Source organism: Acanthopagrus latus, chromosome 2, assembly GCF_904848185.1.
Source record: "Acanthopagrus latus isolate v.2019 chromosome 2, fAcaLat1.1, whole genome shotgun sequence".
Lineage (NCBI taxonomy): Eukaryota > Metazoa > Chordata > Actinopteri > Spariformes > Sparidae > Acanthopagrus > Acanthopagrus latus.
Window position 1 is genome coordinate 12,147,051 of NC_051040.1, and position 19,104 is coordinate 12,166,154.

The 19,104-nt window shown below is 43.7% G+C and overlaps 3 protein-coding genes across 5 annotated transcripts in view; 2 read left to right on the forward strand and 1 right to left on the reverse strand.

Moving 5' to 3' along the window:
- The first annotated feature begins 149 nt into the window (after positions 1-149).
- Positions 150-12,236, forward strand: mfsd1 (major facilitator superfamily domain containing 1). Of its 2 annotated transcripts, XM_037120384.1 has the most exons (17): positions 150-356; positions 532-584; positions 840-952; positions 1,096-1,138; positions 1,268-1,335; positions 1,979-2,087; positions 2,236-2,338; positions 2,727-2,825; positions 3,454-3,565; positions 5,261-5,317; positions 6,284-6,440; positions 6,928-7,025; positions 7,137-7,249; positions 7,342-7,389; positions 7,487-7,553; positions 11,692-11,797; positions 12,042-12,236. In XM_037120384.1, exons 1-17 carry the CDS (start codon positions 188-190, stop codon positions 12,099-12,101), a joined length of 1,575 nt encoding a protein of 524 aa, XP_036976279.1. In that variant the 5' UTR covers positions 150-187; the 3' UTR covers positions 12,102-12,236. The 2 variants fall into 2 exon arrangements, with proteins under 2 accessions (XP_036976279.1, XP_036976287.1); XM_037120392.1 differs by lacking the exons at positions 11,692-11,797; positions 12,042-12,236 and adding an exon at positions 9,072-11,541.
- A 799-nt stretch (positions 12,237-13,035) lies between these two features.
- LOC119008685 (P2Y purinoceptor 3-like) lies at positions 13,036-14,028 on the reverse strand. Its single transcript, XM_037079283.1, has one exon. It carries the CDS (start codon positions 14,026-14,028, stop codon positions 13,036-13,038), a length of 993 nt encoding a protein of 330 aa, XP_036935178.1.
- Positions 14,029-14,468: 440 nt separating this feature from the next.
- schip1 (schwannomin interacting protein 1) overlaps positions 14,469-19,104 on the forward strand; it is a 233,451-nt gene continuing 228,815 nt past the window's right edge. The window contains exons 1-2 of one of the 2 annotated variants that reach the window (XM_037083804.1): positions 14,469-14,617; positions 14,883-14,976. In XM_037083804.1, coding sequence (XP_036939699.1) covers positions 14,595-14,617; positions 14,883-14,976 — 117 coding nt within the window. In that variant the 5' untranslated portion in view covers positions 14,469-14,594. The remainder of the gene's footprint in view (positions 14,618-14,882; positions 14,977-19,104) is intronic. The other variant, XM_037083815.1, reaches the window with a different exon arrangement.

Below are 19,104 nucleotides of genomic sequence, written 5' to 3' on the forward strand. Positions count from 1 at the left end.
TTACTCTCAACAGTTTTTCGAGCGCGAGCTGCTTGCGCTTCGCGGGCACGCGCGCCGACATAAACACACCGGATGGGCACGCTCGCTGCCTGCTGCTGCTACATGCCACGTGACGTCGCTGCCTGGTCATGTGATCCTCCTCCGCTGCGGTCAACTTTTTTGTCCCTCACATCCCAAACAAACGAACATGGCGGACTACGAAGAGCGGCGTAGCCTGCTGGGAGAGGAGGACGAGGGTCTGTCCGGCGGCAGACCCGCGGCCAGCGGACCCGGCAGACCGCTGCCGCCTATCTGCGACCCGAGCCACTTCCTGCACCGAGTGGTCGTCCTGGTGTTTATGTGCTTCCTGGGATTCGGTGAGTAGAGACCAGCCGTAACTTCCCTGTCAACACCCCGAACGGTTGTTGTGAAGATTCAAGTCGCACAAGTTACTCCGAGTTAAAAGAAATCCCACATTATGGTTCATGGACGTTGAGGAAATGCGGTGTCATTATGAATGTGGTGTGTTTTAATGTGCTTAATTTCTTCCAGGAAGCTACTTCTGTTATGACAACCCGGCTGCACTTCAGACAGAATTCATCCAGGTAATCCATCCTCTGGAAATGCACCATAAATGCAACAATTTACATTTCTCCCAGGCTGTGACATGGTCCCTCTAATAGTCATGTGTTTTTTTACATATAAAACGGATTAGGGAAGCATCTGCGCATAAAGAGACATTTGCATGATAATCCAACCAGAACAGTCAAACTAAACTACTCATAAATGCTACCATTAGAGATCATACAGCCTGGGTTTCAGTTCAGAACTTGATGTGCCTTCCCTCCCGACTGCACCAGGACCTGGACCTGAACACTGCGAAGTTCATGCAGCTGTACGCCTGGTACTCCTGGCCCAATGTGGTTCTCTGCTTCTTTGGGGGATTCCTTATAGACCGGGTGTTTGGCATCAGGTACAATCACAGTTCTTTTACTCTGAGATCAGTGTGTGTTGATGTTCAACACAGGTGAAAGTGAAAGAGTGGAGCAGCTTTTGTTCTCATCATCTGGGTCAGAGTCATGTTTCATTTTTGTTCTTGTTTTTCTTTTTTCTTAGGCTGGGAACTATTATCTTTTCCCTCTTTGTCTGTGTCGGGCAGGTAGGTTGACTTTGAAATCTAGACGATTCTTTTCTAATTATCTGAGTAGGAATCAATATGTAGAGAAAATTGGTGCCAATGTAATTGTTTCTTTTTTTGTCATGTCTGAACTTTTCCCTCTCTGCCAAGGTAATATTTGCCACCGGAGCTTTGATGAATCATTTCTGGCTGTGTGAAGTTGGACGGTTTGTGTTTGGGTGAGAAACACATTTTGAGTCAAAACATTTTACAGATAAAGCAACATTATGTCACTGTTTTACCTTAAAATAACAGCCTTAAAGTCATGTTGATGGTACAGTGTCTTGTAATAGGGTGAATGGTGTCTGTGTCTCAGCCACTCTGTCCCTCCATCACTTGTTTCTGCTCTGTGTAACTTTAGTGAGGGGGTAGGATCACAGTGTTACATACATGTGCATCCAAAATCCACTGCTCACTGTGTCCCTTGCTGGCTTTGTCCTGTTTTCAGCTTCCAGTTAGCTTCACTTCTACTGTGAATGCAGGCTAAATAATGCAAATGTGTGACATAGCTTTGTAGTTTGATGTCATAACAACTAAAAGGCAGGACTACGGACGAGGCATTTCAGGAGCTGGGTTTTCTGCAGAAGAGAGGAGCTCCTGTTGGCGCGGACTTTGGGCTTTTTAACTTTCAAGGCCTTTTACATGCACAAGAATGCACAGTTAATAAAACACTGATGGAAAGGGAAAAAAACAAATGAAAGCATCATTGATCCCCTTTAAAGACCTGATAATTGTCAGATTCACAGCCTAAAGATTTGTTGGTCTCGTACTTTTCCTTAACTTACACCATCCATCTCCCTGTTTTTTAATTTTCCTGGGCAGTATCGGAGGAGAGTCCTTGGCTGTGGCTCAGAACACGTATGCAGTCAACTGGTTCAAAGGAAAGGAGCTAAATCTGGTGTTTGGCCTTCAGCTGAGCATGGCTCGACTGGTGAGGACACCACCAACAGATCACGGAGTTACACTACTAACACGCTTTTCTGAACTGTAACTACTGTGAATAAACCAACTGTATGAATGAATACACACCATCGATACAGAGAATTCATCCATTGATCTTCCTCTGTCCTCGTCTCCAGGGCAGCACAGTGAACATGAACATCATGGGCTGGGTGTACGGCAAAGTGGCAGACAGCGTCGGCTCTCCTGGACACACTACACTCGGTGCATCGCTCATGATAGGTACATAATATATTTCACACTTCTGTTTGAAATTGACATGTTTGAAACATCAGGACTCAGGTTACATGTGCTGCATCTGTAGTGATGCTTTATCTTATCTATGTAGCTAATGTATCTCAGATGTCACAGCCAGCAGACAGAAGAGAGAAGTGGTAAGGAGAACTAAAAGTGCTGCTGGCTGCTACAAATGAGTCACATGTGTTCAAAGAAGTGTCAGTTCTTAATAACCGTCTCCAGTTACTGCGTACGCGTTCTAAAAGTGCTTTCACTTGTGTGTTTTTCTTTTCTCATTTGTATCCATTGCCACTTTAATCTGAGATAAATTCATGTGAACAGTTATCAACTATCAGCAGTTGTAGTAATGTTACCGTCCTTTTTGTGTCCTTAGCTGCTGTAACCTGCCTGTTTTCACTGGTCTGTGCCTTGGTGTTGGGGTTCCTTGACAAAAGAGCTGAGAAAATCCTCCACAAAGAAGAAGGAAAAACAGGTGCTGATAACAACATAAAGTCTTTACTGTTATCTTCTGTTTTTCCTCTTTGGCCTCACCAGACAATAACTACTAGAGTTGCTTTTGCAGACTGTGTGGACCTCGACAGACTTGCTGTTATCTACCTAAAATTGACATTCTGGCCAGATAGTTCATTGACTTCAGCACTTTCTCTGTTGTAGTGGGTCTTTTATTCTCAGAGAGGCTGTTTCTCCTTTTTACTGTTATTGAGGCTTTTTACAGGTGCTGGAAATCCTTGAAAGTGCTTTGAAAAGTGATTGGCACTGCTTGAAATTGTAACTGCATTACATTCAAAATAATGCTGTTGTTTTTTTATATTGGCTCAGCCTGATTATAATGGATGCCAAGGATGGCACATTTTAAATCATGAAGCTTTGTTCGTATTTTACTTCCCCCTCCTTTAGAACACTATCACAACACATACATTTCATTTGTTTATAGACCAGTAACATCTGATTTAATGTGATGTGAAATAATACTTTTGAGTGACTGTATGTTTATAAGTTTCAAGAAAAGGTTGAAAATGCCCCCTTTAACACTTGAAAATATGCCAGAGTTTGATTTAATGATGTAAGAACCCTGCTTGTGTGCCAATCTTCCCTATCAGGTGAAGTGATCAAGCTGACAGACGTTAAAGACTTCCCCTTCACTCTGTGGCTCATCTTCTTCATTTGTGTGGGATACTACGTCGCCGTTTTCCCCTTTATTGGACTGGGACAGTGAGTACTGCATCAATGCCCATTGATTTTTGATGCTTGCCTTGTATGGTTATACTTGGCCAGTAGTTGATCTTGTTATATTATCTCATACATTCAGTGATCGCTTTTTTCAGCACACATGGACAGTATAATGCAACCCAATGCAACAGTTCTGCCATAAGGTCTACTTTTATGATGACCATAATGTTTTCTTTGACACTCAAACTACACACTGGAATGCACCATGTGTGTAAACAGGGAGGATGCAAAATTTAATTTACACATTTCCAACAAACTACTGCTGTCAACTATTAAATGAATTTCCATCTATTTTGATAATAGGTGTGAGTAAGAAAAAGACATTCTCTTTTTGAATGTGATTATGTTTTGGTGTCTTTTCAGCGCTCTATGATAGTAAACTTTGGGCAACACCAATCAACATTTTTCATTATTTTCTGACACACAAATCGAGAAACTTATCCACAGATTAATTGACAATGAAAATAATGGTAAGTAGGCGTAGTCAACAATAACTGAACACAACTTCTTTATAGAGAAAGATGTCATGAACTGTTGTGTGGGATTACAGTAGACTGCACAGGTGTATCTAATAAAGTGGCCACAGAGAGTATTTTTGTAATATCAAAAATCCCACCATAAAACCACAGATGCTTTTAGTCTTCCACAACCTGCCTGTGTTCATGTATATAGTTTCAGTTCTTAAAAAAAAGGCTCAGTAGTTCCTTTGAACAGCTGTCCATGTATTTACAGCAAATGGAAGTAAATGTGTCGACCATTTTCAGCTGTGGATAACCACCTCTAGAGAGTTATTGTATGTGGCAGCAAGACCGTGTATATTGACTCCAAACAAACTCTGCCCATGTTCACTGTAATGAAGAAGAACATCAGAGTTGGAGTGTAGCGCCCCAATGTGTGTTTTTTCATAGTTTTTGGACAACAGTAGAACTCTGGCGTTGGATAAGAAGACACTTCAGGCTTTGGAGACGCTGACAGTACTTGGTGTTTGTTTAATCTTTACACGTGGTGAAGAAGTGAAAAGGGATCACCAGACTTATCCTTTTAATGTGTGCCACGAATGACACCTTTGTGCCAACAGGAAAAAGGAATAAGAGGCACTATAACCACAAAATAATTCTGAAAATCATTCTGGGCTTTGTTTGCTGATTTGGTTTCATGCTTGATGAAAATATCTCAGTCGATTCTTGTGTCTGAGTAAATGAAAAATATGATGACTTCAAGGTGGTAAAATGGTTAAATTGAGTGGGGTAAATTAAATAAATAAGTTCCATTAAATTGGTACAGTGTGTGTTGTCTAAGGACAGATTCAACAGTCCAACAACCTCACAATGCTTTGTTGTCCATGAACCACAAAGGAAGGGAAGGAGGGAGTGAGAAATAGAAAGAGGTTTGACAAATAGGTTAGTGGTGAAAGAAACCAATTGAAGCCATCAGGACCTGCATTTCCTTCACTGAAAGGCACTGTTGAATCACTTAGCAACTGACACGGTGTTTCCACAGAGGGTCAGTGCTTACAGAGCAAATAGTTGTTATGCAAATGGGCCAGAGAACAATATATGCAGGAGCGAGAGCCACCTGCAGCAGGAGTCGGCTCCGTTTCTCCTCCTCTTGTGGAGACACCAGTGTGAAGGCTGAGCAGCACTGTGAGCCTGAGGGCCTGTCTTTTTTTATTTACAGGGTGTTCTTCATCGAAAAGTACAACTTCTCCCCAGCTGAAGCCAGAGCTGTCAACAGGTAACTCAGATCATGAGTAACGGGCCATTGAATCTATCTCAAGGCACTAACACCATTATAGGTGTTGATGATGTATCTTTCATTTTCTTTTGTGCGGTCATATTTCCTATTCCAGTGGATGCCTGACCAAAACACCTGTCCACGTCCCACCACACATGTAACGTCTGTCTTTTCTGACATAGGTTTCCTCCACTCAGATTTCTGTCATCAACCAGCTTAAACTGCAGGAAGTTTTTTAGAGTTGTCTAGACTTTAGTCAGGAGAAGTTGGATGCAGCAATTGGAGGCCGAAGCTGTATTCAGACCAAATCAGGCATCAGACACAATTTGCTGAGCTTCAGGTCTGAACCCTTGTGGACTGCACGGCACTATAAGCTGCTGATAGACCGGCCTAAAGACTACAATAACAAAATCTCATTTGATTACGTACATGATTCAAGTTATTGTTTTACACACAGTGAGTTCTACAAAGTCATGCCCACATAGCAGTTGTGGGTAATTAAATCAGTGAAATATAGTTGAGTCATGGCACTGGTGAACTAGCGGAATTCCCCTCAGAACTCGCAAAATAAGTAAAGTATGCCAGGGCACGGAAGTCCAGACACGTGGACTCACCATCTCCAGGCTTGGATTCTTGAACACCTCTTCCAGGAGGCTTTTCCATCCTAACGTGTTTGCATAGTATTTTCACACCTGTGTTTGCGCAGTCTGCTGACAGCATGATGTAGTTTTAGATACAGAGTAACATAATAGAAACTCAGAGCAATATGGCCAAACTCTGAATATGTGCGCATGTATTTTTTTCTTCGGCCTGTATGGTGTATTCACCCTGACGCCTTGTGTGAACTTTTAAACAGTGCTTAGTCTTCAAAACAGTTTTGGGTAGTAACTGTGAAATTGTCCTTTTAAAATATGTAGATATGTCCTTGTTGTTCACCCCTTCATGCCACTCTCTTATCTTCCCAAGCATCGTCTACATCATCTCAGCCCCTGCATCTCCAGTTCTGGGCTTTATGGTTGATAAGACAGGGAGGAATGTGGTTTGGGTGATAATAGCCGTGGTCACCACCCTCATCGCTCACATGATGCTGGCCTTCACCTTCTGGAACCCATGGATCGCCATGGTAATGCACCTGACAAGATGTTTTTTTTTGTACATTCAGAAACATAAAGTTGTGGGATAAAGTGAACCAAAGAAATCCATGTTAGTATAATCAGTGGGACTATTACTCAGTCTTAGAATGAATTGAAAGTTATTCTTGGGGTTTTTTTTGGTCCTGCTTGTTGCAAACCCATTGATTTGCTTTGCAGGCACCTCATTTGTTTTAACTATATCCAGCTAAGTTGGTGTTTGCCTATAAAGAAATTAAAACAGTAATTGTGTTGCTGTTTAATGTAAAATTATTCAACTCCCACTGGATCGCTGTAGGAGCTAAATATGTAGCTGAACAAACAGTGTTCTGTAGCAACATAACTTAATGTCCAGAATAGTAAATGTAATCTCACATTGTTTTAATTACTTACAGTGGTTCATTATAGGCAGGACTGTTGTGGAGATATTCCTGGAATACAAAGTAATGACAGCATGTGTGTCCTCGCTGTGTCTTTCAGTCCCTGCTGGGTGTCTCCTACTCCTTACTGGCCTGTGCACTGTGGCCCATGGTGGCCTTTGTGGTACCGGAGCATCAGCTGGGGACGGCCTACGGCTTGTATGTACCTCCAGCGAGAATGTTTCACACACAGCCACAGTCAAAACACACACACAGTTATGAATCAATGTTAATTATTGATGATGCTAACCTTTTGCTTCTGTCCATCAGCATGCAGTCAATCCAGAACCTGGGACTTGCTCTCATCGCCATGGCAGCAGGAGCCATCCTGGACGTCAGAGGATACCTGTTTTTGGAAGTGTTTTTCTCCACCTGCATCTGCTGTCAGTATATTATGTCTGTTTATTCTCCAACTCATGTTAGACACTTTTGAGCGGCTGTATTTGATTCTTCACATTGTTTTTCTTCCTTGCAGTTGCACTGATGGCGGTAGTGACGCTGTACTTTGTGGATTATCTCAAAGGTAAGAGAGGGTTGCAGCCTTTCCTTTTCTCATGTGACATCCCAGCACACCGCTCTTCTTACCACCACTCGCTTCTCCCGTTTCGCTCTTCCTCCAGGAGGAGATTTGAACCGGTCTGCCTCAGCCAGAGCCAAACTCCAGAAAGAAGCCACTTCAGACGCAGAGTGAGTTGCTTTGACCCTTGTTCACCCTCCATCACTGCTTTTCCGCCCACTTACCCAACAATTAGACAAGCATCTCAGAAACATAATGACAAACCCCACTCGTATAATCAAGTGGAACAGGCAAATGGGATAGGAGCTCTTGTAAGAGCCCCTGCTGTCCTTAGCTGACCCTGAACCAGTCAATTTCATCTAAATACTGAAACTAGTTTTTACCGTTCCATTTCATTTTAGAGTGTCTAGGGAGATAAAATGAACGATTTAACAGATCATGCATGATTTTTAATGGGAGTAGTTGCAGTTCATGTTTTTCTCATTAAGAGCCTCTCAGGTGATTTTTTTTTATGGATTTGTTCTTTGAGCCCATATTCTGCACAGACCACATGACTCGCATGCAGAGTCGCAGAATCAGGCTTCAATTTACCGTACGTGTACAACTCCTAGTTTTTATGGTTTACAAGGATTGGGAGTGCAAAGCAGGTCATGAGCCTTGTTGTCATCAACATGTTGTCTGATTGGGCTTTACTTTTTTCTTGAGTGGTTGTTTCAGCAAAACTGCAAGTGACCTGCTGGCAATAAGGTACAGCATATTCGTTATCACTCTGTACCTGAAACTGTCCAGACTACAGGTGTGAACTTGGCTTTTTATAATGCTAACGCAAAACATTTTTAAAGAGCTTTAGCAGTTGACCCAAATATACACATCTGCCATAAATATGACGAAAAGTTAATTGAACTCAACTTACTTTATTGCAATATATAGCCAAGAAAATATGCTATATGAACTGCTTAAATTGTCAACAGATATTTGTGCAACAGGGTGTCTGTAGGGCCTTTAAAAATCAAATAATCAGAATGTTCAACCTTAAAGGGGCTGTGTGGAACATTTAGTGCTTGATTGAAGCTTGTTGAAAATAATGCATTTGAAGCTGAACCACTTAAATCATGAACACTGGTTATGAAAGGCACTAGAGTAGCATCGGGGGGAGGGAGGTCAGAAAAACATAAAGCTGCTATAAAAACTCACGAGCAAAAGTCTGCCATCACCCAGTTCAGTTCTTCATTCACATCGGGAGTATCACTAAAGTCCATCTTCAGAGTGACCCACTCTGCACTAACAACGTCAACTCCTGCAGTTCTGGTAAGCACTAAATTGCATTCATTATGGTCTCAATAGGGTCCTAACTTGTTGAATCCTGCAGAGACCCTGGTACATACTGAACATCACATGTCAATAGCTCACCACTTGCGGTTGGTTTATTTGATGTTGAAACAAAAATCCAAACCACACAAGCACATAAGCTCTAGCTATCATTACTTTCTGTTCCTAGTCTTTGCACGCTAATATTTTCACAGTAAGCACAGAGGTTACAGCTGTTTGTCTTTCCTCCTTGTCTCTGAATTCTAGTATCTAATCTGTGTAATCTCTGTACACACCATGCTCTGTGCTGTGTTTAGTTTGTGCTGTGTAGAAATACAAACTAACACTCTCTCGTCTGTGCTGTGATTGATATTTTCCAGATGATGATGATAATGATGAAGAAGGAACACACATGGTCCTGGGCTTCGGAGCCAGCAGGCTGCACTGTCCACCTCAGAGCTGTCAATCAACTGCCATGGGGCGGGACTGCGCTACTGACTCCGCCCAGTGCTGTCATCTGTGGCTCTTCCCACCAGAACTGACTGTCTGGACCCACTATTGACATGACCAACCCTATGCTGATAGCTTACTATGTCCCTTTCTGGACACATGACATGTCTCAGACTTGACACACTGACTTCATCTCCTCCAATATCCACTCTCTACTGGCTCCTGTGTGTGCGTGTGTGTGTGCGCGCGTGTGTGTGTCAGACTTGGGCATCAACTTTTGTGAGTTACTGCGGATCGTTTGGATGCTTGGAGGGTGTTTTAATCATTTTAAATGTTGAGCAGAAGATGAGACTCTTATCCTGTCAACAGGTGCCTATAGCTTTGATAAATAGCGCTTGATTTTATGACATGCTGTTGGAACTCAAGATATAGGAGTCCGATATTAATTTACTTGTTTTATATGTATATAGGAGTAACTTTGTGGACGTTTTTATGTTTCTTTTTACAAATTGTTTTCAGCAGGACTCTTTTACTCGCCTTATCGCGGACCACTCAGCAGTTCATTTAAGCACATATCGTCTGTCAGCATTCACAATAATTGCCGACCAAAATCTTCCTTAGGTAGAGCGAGTTCATGCTCCATTTTAATTTTATGCGTCATTGACCTTTTATGGTGGATAATCTCAAAAAGAGCATAGCTCTTTATTGTTAAATCATTATCGGTCAATTCTTTTATTTCTTAATTATTTTTATCCGCTCCTCACCGGGTTTGGAAGTTCATAAAAATTAACTTTCTGTTGGATAATCAAACGGTACATTACTATAAAGATATGAAAGATGAGAAAAAGAGAGTGGCACACTTCTTTACACGTGTAAAGATATTCACAATTTCAACTTTTCAACTCAGTTTTATTAATGTGACCTTTTAAAGAATCGGTGTCATGTTTAAAATGTGTTTTCTAGACTGTTTTGCTCATTTATCAAACTCAGGTAATTAGCTCGTGATGAGCACTGCCCCAAATGGTCGCTTGCTTCATGTGAACGGTGAGGCGAAGTATTCATGCACTTAATTTAACCCGCACCATTCCGCTCATGTGGAAGGAGATTTGTCTCCCTGTGCTGTTATTGGGGTGGCAGACTGTGGATGATAAACATTCACTACCTCAGTTGGGCAAATCACTCATCCAAACATTAAGAGTAACTTGACACTCGCTGGAAATTTTTTTTTGTCCTCCTGCGGGTTAAACTCTTACCTGGCTGTACACCGTGACATCACCAGTGTTGTAATTAGTACCTCAAAATTTGTTGTGCCTGAGTAAAAGTCTGATATTGAATGAACTTAAGTATCAACAGTACTGCTTAAAGTAAATTCTACATATATTTACATTAATAGATATATAAAATATGATTATCAGATTCTGTATTCAGCATTTCTCTAATTATTGGAATTGGTGAATCATTTGGCTCTGATGCAGCATGTTATCTGAAAGGTAACTTGTAATCTAAACTTTGAAATATCTTAAGTACAATAAGATTGCCTCCAAAATGTAATGGAGTGAAAGTCTAAAGTATTATAAGTACAAAAATACTCAGTAAAAGTACCTCAAAACTGTACTTACAGGTGCAATATGTTTTTAATTCATACTCCAAAGAAATGGGGTCAGCACATTATGAGAACAACTGCTGACTGCTGCTAACTGTGGCTGCAGTTAGCTCTGCAGCTAGCATTATGGTATTGGTACTGGTATTCTAACATACTGCCCCTGTAACTACTCGAGTAAATGTACTTTGTGTTGTTCGATCACTGAACATCACTGTTTTGTAATTTTCCAGCCTGGTGTTAAGCTACTCTTAAAAAAAAATAAATAAATAAAATTAAAAAAAGCCCAACACACGTAAGAAAACAGTCAATAGTGTTGTAGTCGCACATAAAAAGGACCACTGTGTCACACTGACAGACATGCCGCGCTCCTCACACGTCACCCATTCACACTGCGGTGTTGTGGCGGCAGTGCGGTCTCTGCTTAAAGGGCAGCTCCACTAATTTTACACATTAAAGTGTGTTTACAGGTCATGGGGAGTGCTACTGCTTTTGTGATGCAGGAAAGCATGCATGTAATCTGACAAAACGTGCCACTCAGTTACATTGTGGGTAATGTGGGCAGCAGGTTTTGAAAAAATAAGAATGCGTGGAATACAGAAGTGTGAAATGTTGCTGAGCTTTTGAACAAAAAAAGAGATGACTGAGAAATTACTGAAGATCCAATGTGCAATCAGAGAAAGTGGGAGTAGGAGGAAAGGCATTTTTGAATAATCTCTTCTTGTTGAACCAAATCACGTTTGATACCAGTTTGTTAACGGGACTATTACATTTAATTAAACACACATTTTTGAAAGCAAGTTCCCTCGTCAGTGTACAACTTTGTTTGTGGTAATGAGTCACTTCATCTGTGGGGCGATTTAATCCTCTCGGTAACATTAATATAACTGCACTCGTGTCGGTGTTTGCGGTAGGGGTGGTAAAAGATGGCGACGTTGTTATTCCCGCAGGATGAAAAGACGACCCAGTAAGCCGACGGAGGGTGATTTCGCTAGACTAACACCCATGTCTGCTTTTGGCTTACGCAACCGGTACCTCTCCAGGCTGGGCGCACAGGTATGCACACACACAGCACTTATGATTAGACATAACTCAAACAGAAACCCATTTATTTTTTACATCCAGCCTATATAATCTTGACACTGGCATACATTTTCTTTTTCTTTTTTTTTTCTTAAAGAAAGAAGGCCAGGAGGGTTTGTTTTACTGCGTTGCTGTATAATTAAACACAAGTCTCTCTTCCACTTTTTATCTGCAGTCTTTAGTTCTCCTCCTCACAGAGTCTTTCTTCTCCTCTCAGCTCCCAGACCACTGTTCCACCCATCTGTCATCACTCGCTCACAGGAGTGTACTGAAGTGATGTCCTTCACTCCCTCTGTGACCAGAGACCGTTATGCGCTAAAAGGAAAAGAAAAGAGGATGCTTGCAAACTGTCCCCTTTTTGAGCAAGATGTCGCACTTTATTATATTTTTAAATGACTGTTCTGGGTGTTGAGGTGGGTTTTTGGTTTAATGTCACTAAAGACTTCCTTTTTTCCACTGGATCTTCAGTTGTTTTTTTTTTTTAAAGGTGCACTGTGTAGTTTTGAGGGAGAAATTTTAAACAAGAGAGAAAAATCTGCATTACCTGATTATTTTTAATGCGCAAACAAAGTAGACAAACAACCTCTCTTTGTTTTCATGACTGAATCATCACATTCACATCTTCATTCTGTTTTACTTTGTTTATATGTGGCGGACCCTGCCACCTGTCTAGCTTCAAACTGTTCTGGGACCTTATTTTCATCTGAGAACAGCTTGTTTATTCAGTTATGGACAAAGTGAATATTTCTGAGTTTGTATATATTCCCCAGTAGTACATAGTTCCCCTTTAACTATTGGTTCTTGACTGGACCTTCAGTTTAAATGTTCTTACATTTGAACCAGAAGATGTTTCTCCAGGAGATTGTATCATATAAAACTGGACTGGTGCTTCACCCTGTGCAGACGACAGAGGACGCTAATTCCCTCAAAAGTTTAACTGTCACCTCTGGCCACAGAATGATTTCCAGGCTCAGTATTTGCAGTATCAGTTTGCAGATTTTCTTAGTTATCTGATCGCTCAGGTCGTGTAAGTTGCAATAAGCTGGAGTAAGTTCGAGTCAAAGTGCCTCAGGAGCGAGTGACCTGTTGAATGTTGTCAAATCCATTTTTTTTTTCTCATTGTATTTAAAATAATAAAAGTAACAAAACACAGCTTTTGTTTTGAGGGGACCCAGTCTTAATGTTCTTGCTGTCCCTCTGGTGGACGCCCTCTACCCTCCGGACCTGTTGGTGCTTCCCGCCTCCAACACACACACGCTGGGCTGCACCCTCTTCCTCCTCCTCCACAGCCAGGCCCTCACCTTCTGCCGGTGGCTCCCGGAGCCGAAGAAGTACAGCAGGGGGTTCGCGCAGCTGTTGAAGCTCACCACGGGCTTCCACACTTTGAAGGAGATCATGACGACGTTCACGAGCTCGCAGTCCTCGGGCATGTAGACCCTCACGAACAGGTAGACGGTCCGGGCGACGTGGTAGGGCACGAAACACACCACGAACATGGAGCACACGGCCAGGAGGGTGCACAGGGACTTGTTGCGCGTACGGGCGGTCCTGGCGTTGCAGATGCTGTCCGCGGCCCTGCAGTACAGCACCTTCATCATGGAGAGGTAACAGGTGATGACGACGAGGAAGGGGATCAGAAACCCCACTATGGCCAGAAACAATCCGTAGGGGAAGTAAGCTTTAAACTGCGCCGGGTCGGTCATTTCGAAGCACACGGTCCTGTTGTTGATCACCCCCGTGTGCGCAAAAGCGAGCGTGGGTGCAATCTCCGTGGTGGCCAGGATCCAAACTGATCCTGACGCAAAGCGGGCGACTTTCCTGGTCCTGATGCGCACGGCGGCGATGGGGAAGCACACTCCGATGAAGCGGTGCACGCTGATGCAGGTGAGGAACATCATGCTGCAGTGGAGGTTGACGTAGAAGAAGAACCGGACGCTCTTGCAGATGAGGTTGCCGAAGGGCCACAGGCCCCCCATGGCGTTGCTGACGATGAGGACGGGCAAGCTGAGCACGTACAGGAGGTCCGCCACGGCCAGGTTGGTCAGGTAGATGACCGTGCTGCTCCAGCGGCGCGTCCGGCGGCAGACGCACCACAGCAGGGCGCCGTTCAGACCCAGGCCCAGGAGGAAGACGAGGCTGTAGGAGACCGGGAGAAGGAGCCTCTGGTACTCGCTGGTCACTGGGCAGATTTGGAAGCGATCCATTCAAAATGACCGGCAAGTGTCGAGGCCTTCAAGCACCTCACCTGTCTGCCCCTCACCTGTCTGCCTCTGACCTAACCACTGTGTAAAGATGACGTGCGATTTGTTAAAAAAAACACACACACACACACCAAATGTTTGCCCAACTTGTGCGTCCCAGCCCACACCTGTGTGATGCCAAGCCATTATGACACCAGATCTAGAACATGAGCAAACAGATAATGCAGCCTGGCACAAAAGGCTCAGATACAGGAGTATGCGGTCACCACCTCCCCAGAGAGGGGGGGGGGACAGAGGTGTGCGTGCGTGTTAATTAACGCTGGGATTAAAACCTCCCGTGCCAAGTTAAACGGCACAGTCAACGCACGCACGCACGCACGCCGGGGCGCTGTGTGTATAAATGTAAGGGGGGAAAGACGCGCGCACGCTCAGCGCCCCATTGGCTGAGAGAATTCTCCCCCAAGTCTCTCCTCTCCGGCTGCTCCCGACTCAAAGTGCTCACTCCATCTCTGTCTGACCGCGCAGAGAGAGAGAGAGAGAGAGACAGAGCGAGGGAGGCACAGCTCGTCATGCTGAGGAACGGCACGTACAGGTCAGTGTCACATCCACCGACACACATGCACGCAAACGGGCTTTTTAAACATTTATTTAGGATGGATGAGGAGCTCCGGCGGCAGGCTGCTTCGACAGGCACTGATGAGTAGATAGAAAAAAAAAGAAAAAAAAAAACCCCTGCATGACGGCACTCTCTGCAGCTGCACACAGGCTGTTCACATCACTGAGAGCAACACATATTGCGTATTCAGAGAGTTTTCCCCCCTTTTTTTTTAATAACTTGAGCGGTGTCCTTTTTCCAGAAGCATGTACCAGGGAGAGGAGGCGAGGCTGCGCAGCGGGAGTCTGGCTGTGGCTCGGGAGCGGAAACACCTCGCTCTGTGCATTAACAACCAGGTAAGAGGCGATCAGATGGGGTCTGTTGGACTATAATGTCATTTCTTCAAACTAGACCGTGCGTATTTCTTTATCTCTTTGTTGAGAAAGGGGAGGATCGGTGTCTTCTCTTCTCTGCTCGGCGAGGGAACAGTTCAGCCATGATGTAATTCACTTTCTGATCTTTCTTAGCAGCAGCAGCAGCAGCAGCAGCAGCAGCAAGTTGACGCTGCTCAGAGGCTAAAGACTCTGTCAAAAGACTCAGACTGTGAGAGAAGTGTGATTCTCTGCAGTATGACAAAAGCTGAGCGAACTGTTCCCCAGGGAGGCAACCAGAGGAGCATCAGCACCATGGACAGTGAAAACTAAAGTCCAGGGATCTTAAAGGGGCACTTTGTAGTTTTGGAGAGGAAATTCAAACTCATGATTGTAGTATTTACAATATCAATGAGGCAATGACAAAATATCTCCCCCCATCTCCCCCCTGTAAGTGAATCAACAAGCTGTTGTCTGAGAAAAATGACATCCCTGTTTGAAGCTAGAAAGGTGGCAGGGTCCGCCACGTATCAACAAAATGAAACCGTATTAAGTGGTGTTGTCCTTTTAAGGTCAGTTTGTTCATTCAGTCCCGAAAAAACAAAGCAAGTCTGTTTGTTTAGTTTGTTCAGGCATAACACAAATGAGTCAATGAAGATCTTTGTTCCTCCCCCAGAGCTACGCGGCTTCACCTTTAACTGCTTTTGAATTCCACTCCTCTTACTCACCCATTCAGAATGGCACAGTTGGCTGAATTCAATATGGTTTGGCAAATTGCTTTTTTCTTCTTTTTTTTCTTTTTTCTTTTCCCGTCTTGGCTTGAGGCCACTTAAAGATTTTCGTCATGGCAGCAGCCTGAAAAGGTCTCATTAATACTACATATGGTACCTCCACACTGTAAATGACTTCATTATCAGCAGGGAACGGCGGAGGACGGCGCGTCAGCTGCTCAGGCTGACTGAGGTGGCGTTGCTCCGTCCTCGTGTTTGACAACAGGGCTCGTCTTTAAAGGGGCACTATGTAGATTTGGGATTGATTTTTCTTTTTTATGCTTAAGTAAACTTAAAATGTCCATGACAGAATAAACAAGCCGACCTTAAATGACAACACGATTCCATACTGTTTCGCTTTGTTTATATGTGGCGGACCCTGCCACCTTTTCAGCTTAAAGCAGCGTTCTATGGACCTTATTTTCCTCTGAGAGCAGCTTGTTTAAAGTGAGTTTGTATTATTCGCTCAATAATATTGTGAATACTCTCCATAACTACAGAGTGCCCCTTTAAGTGCTTTTCAAACTCATTCAGTCAGTTTGTTGTGCTTGTCTTCATAATGTGACTCAGTTTTTGCTGGAATCAGCTCTAACACAAGTAGGTGGTGTGTTGTTTTTTTTTTTTTCTTTTTTCCCTGTGTGTTCACGGGCGAGTGTAGGTGCACAACATTCACCTGGTTGTATTGAGCTCCTGAATATTTAATGCCCGTGATGTAGTGCTGCACATTATCGGCGGCTGGGGATATTGAGCGCGTGAGCACTGAAAGCACTGTTCCATCGCAGCTTTTCGGCTCGCTCTGCAATATGTTACACACACACACACACACACACACACAGACACACACACACACACACACACACACACACTCCTCTTCTTTATTGCATGTTCACTTAAACTTTCCCATTTTGACTCCAGATTTGTTCCAATCCGTTTCCACTGCACCACCACCACCACGGGCAGGATTTCATTAGTGATTTCTCCCCAAAAATTGCATTTTCCAAATTGATCCAGCTTAACTCCACGAGTTTTCAGAGGAAGGTTTATGTGCGACTGCTGCCGAGGTGGACGCAAAGAAGAAGAGGAAGAAGAAGAAGAAGAAGCTCTGCGGAGGGCTAAGCAGTAATTGGCGTGTGAAATATGAGCGCCGATGGAAATGCAGGTTATTGGATATGGAGGGGCTGCTCCGCTTGCTGTGTCTGTGTGAGTGATTCAGATTCATTGTCGAGGCGTGAACCCCCCTGAGAAACACATTAATCTATCCAGCTATTACCCCATAATCAATGGGACAGCTGGATTTTACGGCCACGGGCCCGTGTTGTTAACCATTTTACACAGAGCTTATTTAAACAGCATCCCGTTGCGCGGCGGAGGGGGGGGTCACATTTAATGGGGTTAAGCATGAAATACACAGTACAGGTGACACTGTTGACACAGCACTTGCAGCTTTGACTCCTGGAATCATTCATCAGTATCTCGCGTGAAGTCCCAGTGTTTTCCTTGAGAATCCAGCGTGTGGGGGGGGCATCAGTTCACTGAGGGAGCCAGACACATATGCATGTAATATATATATATAGAGAGAGGGATGTATGGCAGAGGAGTGTGATCCCAGGGAAGGGTGTCATATTTCAGAAGCGCATTATCTTCTTTCCACAACCCCCTCCCGGAGGGACGGAGCTGTGCTGAGTGCTGTCTGCACCAGCTCGCTCAAATGCCCCTCGATTGAGACGTAATAATCTGCGCATGGAGCGAGATGAGCCTGCTCGCTGACAGAGCGGTGTCTCCTGGTACGCCACGGTCATATGATGAAGAGTTGTATGTCCTCTGTGTGCGTGTGTGTGCTGGTTCAGTGCCACAGGAACACACACACACACTTCTGCCAATTTGTAGTCATTCACATCCCATCCTATTACCATGTCTTGGAAGGCTGGTTCAGTGTAAATGAATGAATTCAGTCTTTGATCACTCAAAGAAGCCTCTTCACCGATGATGGCCGCGTGTGTGTGTGCGTGTGTGTGTGTGTGTGTGTGTTTAAACATGCTCTCACTCCCTCCCTCCCTCACCATATGTTAACCAGCGCAGCAGCCTATTGGTTGATAGTAGCAGAGGGGGGAAAAGTCCCAAGTGCTCCATTCGGCATGTTGATTGACTGTAGTCATCTTCCTCATTCTAACACCTTCTTCATCTCCACTCGTCATCCTCAACCCGCCGCCGCACCTCTTTGTGGGATGTCTTCGTCTTCTTCCTCTTCTTCATCTCTCTCAATTCTAAATGCCTTAACGCCTCTTCCTTCTTATTGATAGCCTCTTGCCTCCCTCATCGCACATCCCAGGTACACTCCTTTTTCCGACCTTCTTACATTCTTGACTGCAGTACCGTCAGCTCAGTGTAGGTTTGGAGACTTCAGCTCTGTCTGTGTTAGTGTGAGAATGATTAATTAATTAACCCGCAATGATTTTCATAATGGATCAATCATCATTTATCAAGTAGAAATTCCAAATGTGAGGGATGCTCTTTTGTGGTTATGTTGTGACCTGTCTCCGTTTATTTGTTGGTTTGTCAGCAGGATTACACAAGAACTACTTAACAGATTTTCATTAAATCTGGATTGGAGGATGGTGGCAGCCCAGAATAGAACTGATTAACTTTTGGTGCCGATCTGGACAAGAAGATGGATCTAGGATTTTTTTTCATACTTTCTTTAACGTCGTGAGATAGATCTTTCTTTTGTTGAAATCATGTTAATTTTTCAGGGAATACTGCATGGATCTTGATGAAAAATATCTTTGGGTGGCTGTTATCTATGAGTGAGTACAATTTGCAGATCTTAGTTCTATTGATCTTAAGTTATGGTTAAGCAATTATACATATTGGATTAGACCTGATTGGAAGGGAACTGTTGGGCCTTGGGTATGCACTTACAATACTTTAATGCTCAAAAACCACATCAGTTTTTTATCTGCATTGACCCCGCTGTCTGAAACACTCTGTTTTAGCACCAGTTTAAGGCCCCTCCCTTCCCAATATACCCAGTCCACTCTGATTGGTCAGTGCACACACGTCTGAGCCAGCGCCGCTAACAACAGCAGAGCAGCTCTCCTGGATCAGTTCCAAACTAGCCACAGGGCATAAATTAAGCAAATGTGTGACATGGAGATGCAGTGTGATGTCATAAAGTCAGGGAATTAAAGGCGGGGCTACTGGTGAGGCATTTTTAGGTTTCAAGTTTTCTGTGGGAGAGAGGAGCTCCTGTTGGTGTGGACTTTGGGCTTTTTTTATCTTTCAAGACTGTTACGTGCACATGAACCTATTTGAACACTGAAAGAAAGGACAACATGTCTCCTTT

Bases quoted from the DNA above. Each gene is read 5' to 3' on its own strand.
- mfsd1 (XM_037120384.1), top strand. From the start codon at position 188: ATGGCGGACTACGAAGAGCGGCGTAGCCTGCTGGGAGAGGAGGACGAG. The intron at 1,139-1,267 runs GTAGGTTGACTT...CTCTCTGCCAAG, and splicing joins TCTTTGTCTGTGTCGGGCAG to GTAATATTTGCCACCGGAGC. The intron at 11,798-12,041 runs GTATGCACACAC...TTCTCCTCTCAG, and splicing joins TCTCCAGGCTGGGCGCACAG to CTCCCAGACCACTGTTCCAC.
- LOC119008685 (XM_037079283.1), bottom strand. From the start codon at position 14,028: ATGGATCGCTTCCAAATCTGCCCAGTGACCAGCGAGTACCAGAGGCTC.